This window comes from Cornus florida, unplaced genomic scaffold (genome assembly GCF_030987335.1).
Source record: "Cornus florida cultivar Cherokee Brave unplaced genomic scaffold, ASM3098733v1 CherokeeBrave_3.0.0_Hap2_Chr11, whole genome shotgun sequence".
In the NCBI taxonomy this organism is placed as follows: domain Eukaryota; kingdom Viridiplantae; phylum Streptophyta; class Magnoliopsida; order Cornales; family Cornaceae; genus Cornus; species Cornus florida.
This window is the reverse complement of record NW_026775581.1, coordinates 48,400,769-48,409,987: the sequence shown is the minus strand read 5'-3', so window position 1 is coordinate 48,409,987 and position 9,219 is coordinate 48,400,769. Positions and strand designations below refer to the sequence as shown.

At 33.8% G+C, this 9,219-nt stretch overlaps 1 protein-coding gene across 1 annotated transcript; it reads left to right on the top strand.

Moving 5' to 3' along the window:
• The first annotated feature begins 630 nt into the window (after positions 1-630).
• On the top strand, positions 631-7,347 carry LOC132284413 (small ribosomal subunit protein uS4y-like). The gene is made up of 3 exons (XM_059786530.1): positions 631-769; positions 1,670-2,051; positions 7,027-7,347. Exons 1-3 carry the CDS (start codon positions 742-744, stop codon positions 7,211-7,213), a joined length of 597 nt encoding a protein of 198 aa, XP_059642513.1. The 5' UTR covers positions 631-741; the 3' UTR covers positions 7,214-7,347.
• Positions 7,348-9,219: the final 1,872 nt, after the last annotated feature.

Sequence of the window (9,219 nt, the reverse complement as noted above, 5' to 3'; positions counted from 1 at the left end):
TTGTTATTCTTGTAATGTCAAAGCTTTCCAACGTAACACATGGTTATGATCCAGATATAAACCATCTTTAGCTAAAACATTGATTTTGGCCTTACAATTTGTTTTAATTGAAGGCTTTAGATGAAAATAGCCTCTTACCCTTAATTTTGTCTTACTATTCTGAGCACATGCAAATGCAAGTAAAAAATAACTTAACTTTCCGTTAGTGCTAAATTTTGCACTTATTTTTGCTACACCAAAACCCCAATGTCTCGCATATTTCTTATAAAAATAATAAACCTCTTCTTCAGACTAAAAAATCATCCCTTGGGTTTTCCATTTCATCATCAACTAATTGATTTTCTATCTCTTGCTCATTCACTTCTCCAAATTGCAAGGCAAGTCCTACATTTCTCAGGGAAATGAAAGATATAATTAATTACCCAAATAACCCAAACAATGCAAAAAAGTAAACTTGCACTTTAGGAGGTGCACTGTGCACATGATGGGCCAAGTCTGGACATGTTATGTGAGCTCGAGTAAATGAAAGAAATAAAAACTGAAGCCCAAATAGGTACATGGCCCAAATGATTATGTGAATTTTCCATTGGGCTCAGAACTTATTAGGGTTCTTAGAAGTTAGACCTACTATGTTCATTTTTGCTTAGGAGTTTAACAGACCGGTTTGATCTCTCTCTCTCTCACACACACACACCACACACACACACACAGGCGAAGAGCTCAGCCGGAGAAGAGCGAGCCATGGTGCACGTTAACTTCTACCGAAACTGTAAGATCTAATACTTTATTTCTTTGTTTCATCTAAATTTTCAATCTATGATAATATATTTGTGTGCACACACACACATATACACACATACACACCCCAGTACTGTGCTTTTACATTGTTGTGAATCGATGTAATATCATGTTCCTTCCTAATAATTTATTTTCCATCTCTTTCGTTGCTATTTTCTTCGTTGATCTTAGATTTTGTTCTTCGATAGAGGGTATATTTATTGTTCAATTTGAACTCACCTGTTACTTAATATCGTTGCTGGAATTTAGGTATTTCTAATGAAACTTTGGTTACTTGATCTGTTTGGCAGATAACAGTATTCTGGATATTTGGTTTTCTATGTATAATTACAAAACCTTTTTGTTTTGTAGTCCATAACAAGATCGGATGATCAACTAAGCTGATTTTACTATATTTGAAATACTGTAATTGGCTAAGTTATTGAAACTTCTAATTTTGAACTAAACAGGGAAATGTACTTTTTTTTTTTTTTTTGATAAAAAAAGGGGAAGTACTTGTCAAAAAGAAAAATGTGCAGGACTTAGTTTTTTTGTATGTCTTTACCTTCCTCAATTCTTCTCCTCAATCGCTTAGTTGCTAAAAACTAGTGGACAAAAAATAGATGAAAACACACAGGTTGGGCCAAATAATTGTATTAGTGTTATTTCTCAAAAAAAAAAAAAAAAAATTAATTGTATTAGTGTTTGTTGAGTGAAGGTTTTGTTTTGTTTTGGCATTTTTTTTTTTTTATCCCAAATAATGAAGCGTCTAAGATTTAGAATAATAAAATATTTCTATTACATACATTTCTCTTGCAAATCAATTACTCCTGTTTGCTATGTTGTTTGATTCTCAAATTTTTTTTTTCCTGCCAATTCTGAATATAATTAGATGGGAAGACTTTTAAGAAGCCCCGTCGTCCCTATGAGAAAGAGCGGTTAGATGCTGAGCTGAAGCTTGTGGGAGAATATGGGCTTCGCTGCAAGAGGGAATTGTGGAGGGTTCAGTATGCTCTGAGCCGTATCCGTAATAATGCAAGGATGCTTCTTACCCTCGATGAGAAGAACCCGCGTCGGATCTTTGAGGGTGAGGCTCTTCTCCGCAGGATGAACCGCTATGGGCTTTTGGATGAGAGTCAGAATAAGCTTGATTATGTCTTGGCTCTGACTGTGGAGAACTTCCTTGAGCGACGCCTTCAAACCCTTGTGTTCAAGACTGGTATGGCAAAGTCCATCCACCATGCACGAGTGCTCATCAGGCAGAGGCATATCAGGTAAATTAGATACTTAAAATGCACACAAATGAAAGTAACGACTGGTAATTTTGTTCATGTTTCTTCATTTCTTACATTGTTTTATAACAAAATATTGGTGGTAACCTCCTTAAATAGTTACTTTATAAGCTATAATGTTCCAGTGGTGATTAAATAGTCCAGTTGGGCTATAATTGGATACTGTATTGTGTATTGTAAAGTTCCTATGGACCTATAAAAATGAAGCTGTCGAAAGGAGAAACTGTTACTAAAATTTTTCCCTTAGCACATATAATGACAAGGGAAAGGAAGTGGATTCCATTGTTTGTATGTTTTTATTTTTCTAAATCATCAATATAATTATGGCACAACATGAATAGTATTGCCTTTAATCTAATGGTTCCCTAAGGATTTGTGTTGCTATGGGAAAAGCTTAATAGTCATGGTGGAAATGTTAAAACAAAGAATTTTTATGATTTAAAAACAGCTCGAAAATCTGCTTCTGAGTCTACCAATATAAGAGTCAAAGGGAATGTATAATATATTGAATTAACTGATTCAAATAGCTTCTCTCAGAAGAACTAGATGCTTTGTCAGGCTTCCTGCTCCCCTGTTAAAGTAATAAAATTGGATCTGCTATTGATGAAATTTTTGTGAACCCAATCTTTTGACCTTATTCAGCCCTGAATAAATGGATTTTAGTTAATGTCCTTCCAGTGCCGTCATCTAATAGCCTTCAAGAAGAGTGCCAAGACAAAAGGTTGTCTAATAAAGTTGTCATTGTCCTAAATTTATGATTGACAACATTTAGACATTTGTAGAAGCTTAAGACTTAAGTTGCATTGATTGTGATTTGATGGGTGTTTGACCTGATCTGCAGTTTTTGAGGTGTATGATCTGGCCTGGAGAGCCAGAAAACTGATAACTATATCTTGTTACTAACTGTAGTCTGTGACTGTCAAACAGCGATTGACTAGTTCGTATTGAAGCATCTACAAATATCACATGTTCAAGAGATAGTTCAGCAAGAAGAGGATTAAGAATTACCAATCCTTTTGACGACTTCTATTTGCTATGTAAATACCAATTAAGCTAAAATCTGCCATCTTGTATGTGAAAGCTATCTGAAGTATTTCATAACTGGCATTTGTTACACGAGGGAGGGTTATTGATAGATTGCCACACAACCACAGAAAGTTTTCAATAAACTCAAACTTTTTTTTTTTCCTGAATCAATAAACTCAACTTTGATTTATTACGAAACTTATTGGGTTATACTTCAGCGCTGTGTTAGCTTCCTTTTTTAAGTGGGCATAAGGGTATTTTGTAATAGTTGTAATTATGGTGCCATTTTTATAATGTTGGAAGGTTACATGCTTAGACAATATTTTACTATGTTTCTTTTTGCTAGGATCCTCAACTGTTAATAACCTTATCAAATACATCAGCTGTTAAGTACTTGTAGCCTCCTTAAGATCCTTGGATTGTACGTATTTAATACTCAGAAACCTCATTTAGCTAGCTTATAGATAGAGTTGTGTCTTTCCATTCCAAGCAACGAAATTACAGAAAAATATAGACGCTAGTTTTTATGTTTTTTTTTTTTGGGCTTTTTGAATGGTTTATAGGCTCTAATGTTGTTTGTATTGAGATGCCTTAAAAATTTGTGGTGAGACTCCACAAGACCCTAGAATAAAAGGAGTGATTCTTCTCACTCTAGTGAGGTGTTAAAATTCAGGTCGTCCTCTCTCTCTCATTTTCTGCTCGTACTTTTATGATTTATTGATTTATCCATATTATTTCATTGAAAACCCAAGTTCCTACGTTATCTTACAATTATTTGGTAAGCAATGCGGTCATGTTTAACTATAGGTGAGGACATGAGTTACTAATAGAAAGAAAGGGACCTCTAAGGGCTCATAATTACTAATAGGCACACGAGTTATGAGTACTATAAGACTTGAAAATTTTATTGGCCTCTCCTGATTTTTCATTGAAAAAAGAGAGAAAAAGAACCTGTCTTTGCAGATAGTAGAAAAAAAGAATAGGCAAGCACAAAGTACTTGAATGAAGAGGATTACTAGAGCTCATTCCTATTATAGAGCTCAGGCTCAGGCTGGCCCTGTATTTGCAAGGGTGTAAAAACGGGCCAGATGGATCGGATCAACCTTAAGGATTTTAGATCTGGGCTCGCAAAGCTTGAATTTGGAAACCATGACCTAGCCTTGGCAGGTATGGGTTAGATTTAATCGTAATATTTTGTGAGCTAATATATTATTTTAATTTTATTGTGATGGGTTCAATTCCTTCTTGTTTCTCCTTTGATGTGGGAAGAATTGCTTTCCGTAATTCCCTTATTCTTCATCCTTGGCTTTTCATATACATCAATATATATACAAGCAGATATACATATACATGTATATGCAAATAATACAAATTCTTATTATACCCTTGTCCTTTTAGTCTTTTACTTTTTCTTTAGTAGGACCTAAATTGGAAACCAATGGCAAAGCTTTGGCCAACACGCATGAGTAATTGGGAGCCTTGGGCCAAGCCAAGGGCTTGAGCTTTAATTAGGTCAAAATTTTGCCTTTAAAAACTTTTTCTTCACACCACACACACACACACACACACACACACTAGCGCTGTCTATACTGGCGCAGAGGGTAGGATTATTAGCTTTAGGTCAATGTGTTTACACACGCCTCCTCATCAGACCAACTCTTTCTTACTTATTTTACTATTATCATTTTCCTTTCTTAATTTCTATTTCTATGTTAATTTTTTATTGTTGAGATTATTCTATATTGAATTCTATGACTTATTGTTATGTGCTCTTGTTCATATTGATGTATAATAATTCATAGTTGTATTATATATTGTTATTCATTGATTTATCACTCATTGTGTATTAATAAATTTGACGTATTGTGCTTAGTGGTGTAAAATATATAAAAGTTTCCTAACATATAATGCCAAATATTACGTTTGTATCTAGTCTATAGGTTGAGGTAAACTGAAGTTTGGCTCAAGATATAAAACTTTCAACCCAAACCTAACTCCGCCCAACCTTTAACCTGAACTCCCCACCCCAAGCTTAGCCTGTGTTCAATTTTTAAAATTTGGGTTATTGAAACCAGTCTGAAAATCAGGTTAATCTCAGCTTCGTCTCGGAGTTGGTTAGAATTAAGCATAAAGATTGAAAATATCAAATACTTATTTCTCTAAACTATTAATGTACGATAAATCGTGATTTAAAGAAAGATCAACTTAATTTTTTTTTTTATCACAGATATAAATATATAATACTTTTATATTTTTTCCTCGGTAATTGTGTTAGTTTCGTGTAATGTCCATGAAGGAGATTCTTGAAGTTAGAAGTGGAAAAGAAGTTGCAGCTGGTGCAAGCTAAACCGGCCACTACATCATCACCGCCTATATCAAAATTGGCAGAGAAGATCATTTTCATGGGAGAGAGAGAGGAGAGAGAGAGTTCAGGGGTGACAATGAGGAACGATAGGTTGAATGATTTAGGGTTTTGGATAGTGAAGGAGGAACGAACTTTCTCTCTCTTTCCTTTTGTTTTTCTTTTATCTTTGTCTAGTTTTTGGTTGGCACGGAGAGAGGACTCCAATTGAATGGTCAAGTTGAGTGAGAAGCGATATGGTGAGCTTTTGGGTTTTGGAGAGGGAGGAACAATTTCTATATTTTCTTCCCTCAAATTTTTGGTTCCAAAAGCCACCTACAAACGCTTTACGTCCAATCATTCCAGATAATGTTTGATCTTGTCTTACCTTTCGATTGGAATCAATTAAATCCATAGAGGAGTTTGTTGATCTTTTGGGTCCTCTGAGGGTTTAGAGGCCCTCTGTTCTTTTGTAGCTCTTTTGGGATGCTTTTCCCTTTTGAACGCTCTTTCATACATTATTTGCTTATCAAAAAAAAAAAAAAATTAATTGAGCTAAGCAAGCTTCTTGATGTTTGAGCTTGGCTCAGTCAAATTGAAAAAGGTATTCGAGCCTAATAAAATAACACACGCCAATCAATGAGAAATCCCCCCTCCCTCGTGCCAAGGCACTACAATACTTTTTCCACCAATCTATGCCACAAATTGTTCCTTCCCAATGCATTCTTCATGTCAGTGAGGTATTGTTCCAGGAAAGAGAGCACGAGTTTGACAAAATAGGAAGACAATGAGTTTTGGAGTTCATTGTATGGTTCAGGAAAAAACTAATAATCATTAGTTATTTAATTCAAAGAGACTTCTTAATAGATGCTTATTGGTTATAAAATAATATAAAAAATGAAATGCTATTGACATTCATATAGGTATATATATACACACGCACACACATATATAGATATATATATATTTCTGTGGTGCATATAAATACACATATATATATATGCAAACTCGTAAATATACATAGATATGTTGATATTCACATGCCCATGACATCTATGCATATGCACATGCACACAAATATATACAATACATTATATATATATATATATATAAGGTTATGGAATGTTGGTATGCACAAGACATACATATATATTCATATATGAACATTTATATGCATGGGAAATTACATTGACCTTCCTTAATTTGGGGTGGGTTTGGGTCGAGATATTGAGAACATGATTCTAACATGAGGTTTTTTTTTATTTTATATAAATATTAATAATTTTACAAATATTAAATATTTATAATTATAATTGACCTTTTCTTCTTCTTTTTAAATCATAATGCATATTGTTACTGATTGTATATTACCTTTGGGTACTTATAAAAAATAGTATATTAACACTTTCGGAAAAATTTCTTATATTTTATACATATTTACATTTAGTTTTTAGAAATTTTGTAATTATAAATAGGAGTATTATGACCCAAAGCTAAGCTTAGAACTTCTGTGTATGTTATTATCACCAGAACTTGCTTTAAAAGACTCGGATATTTTTTTATTTATTATTTATCTTTTATGCTTGGCAGGGTTGGAAGGCAGGTGGTTAATATTGCATCTTTCATGGTGAGGGTTGATTCACAGAAGCATATTGATTTCTCACTGACAAGTCCACTTGGAGGTGGAAGACCTGGCAGGGTAAAGAGAAGGAACCAAAAGGCGGCTGCTAAGAAGGCTGCAGGTGGTGGAGGTGGAGATGAAGAGGATGAGGAGTGAGTAGTACTACTGGTGGTAGTCCATAATAGGATGTTTCTCATCTTGTGCTTGAACCATGTCGGGCTAGTTTTATTATATGTGACTCAAGTAATATGTTTTGTTTATGGAACTATCAATATATGATTTTGGATTAACTTTTACTTGCATTTTATTTTATGTGCCCTAATAGATGTTTGGAAATTTTATTTTAATCATTTAGAAGAGAACAATGAATTATGGATGGTTACATTTCTTTTGAGTTAAGAAGCAGACTAGTGGATGTTTTGCCTTTTCTTTATCAGACTAATTACCGAGAAATTAGTACATGGTTCCCGGACCATTGGTCCAGGCCAATCATCTGTTGACACAAACAAATGTGTAAGGTTCGTGTCAGCTTTATTAAGCTTTTTGTTTTTGTGTGAATTGGTGATTGGCCAGGTCGATTGGTACCGGACCGTGTAATAATTGTTATTAGTTCGAAAGTCAAATGGCTGCTGGGAGGAAACACCTCCCCTCAATGGGTGTTTTTGAAATCTATGTGATGATAAAACTAATTTTTGGAACAATTGGTAAAGGTTGTCTTTCCATCCAAGGAAGTTAGATCAACTTTTATAGACTTTGTCATGCGAAATGTGTTATTCATGGGTTTATATTTCCATGTATAGTTTGATATAAAATTAAGCAGTTTACCATTAAGGTTTTACCTATTGCTAGTAGATATGTAAGAATTTATTTAATACTATCATAGCTTATATCAAATGATATATTTACTCAAAGGTATTAGTTCTAGTTATCATTTTTTCTCACCAATCTTGTAATAATGAAAGATATAATTTGCAAACGGTTCTCAATAGTACTATCACATGTACATTCTTTCAAGTTTCCCAATCTATTTCCAAGCTTTTGAGTCCCAAATAGGGCAACTCCCTAATGCACTTGGTAAGAGTGTTCTATTGTGTTCGAGCATCATACTTTCACAAAGAAATTGTATATAGTGCAACTTACAATAAAACTCATTTTAAAACTAGAAAAATTATATTTAGTGCAACTTAGCGAAAATAAAACTCACTAACCAGAAGAACTCTTCTTTCTCTATAATGTCAACAAACAACTCATTTTAAGATTTGAGAAATAATATTTAGTGTGACGTGACAAAGCTATTTAGACACATGGTACTTGTGGATCCCATTACTTGTTGGGTCCCACGAATATCATATTAGAGGTTGGCACACAAAATATTAGTGTTTTTTAGAATTATATTTTATTTTATTTTATTTACATGATGTTGAATCTCTTAAAACATTTCATAATTCACCATCGAACACATATAATTTCTCATCCTACATACATCGTAAATTTCATTCTCGGTTGTTCTTGCAAGAAAAGCTATGCTAGCCACAAACTATTATTAGTGTCGCATCAACTACAAATTTGGCAAACCCTAACTACCAACCGCTGTTTTCATGAAGGATAAAATAAAAATTAATGGGCAAATTTTTAATTTTTTTACAAAGAGAGAAGTAAATACCATTTTTTATATTTATTTATTTTTTTAAAAAAAGAGAGTAGTAAATACCAAAATTGACGAACAGTAACAGTTTTTTTTTAAAAAAAAAATTCTTAAAAAATACACTGAACTAATCAGAATCTGCCACGTGGCAAATCAGTAATCCAATTACTGGTTAATGAAAAGATTGGGACAGTCTTAACGAACTAACTGTCTCGCCTCATTGGAAAAGACGAAGCTGTTATAGTATACATATATATATACCCAGCCGTAAATTGTAATAAAATCTAAGACCGCCCATCAGTAGGTGATATACATCTCAAATCAGGCATCAGATACTTGAACGGTGCTGATAAACACAACAAACCACTTTGCACCAAAAATATCCACGATATACTGTTGCATCCAATCTCCCCCCATTTCCCTCCATTTCACGCTCTTCTAACAATCTCTCTCTCTCCACACACACACACACATCCATTTCGCTTCATCTCTCTCTCTCTCTCTCTCTCTTTCTCTA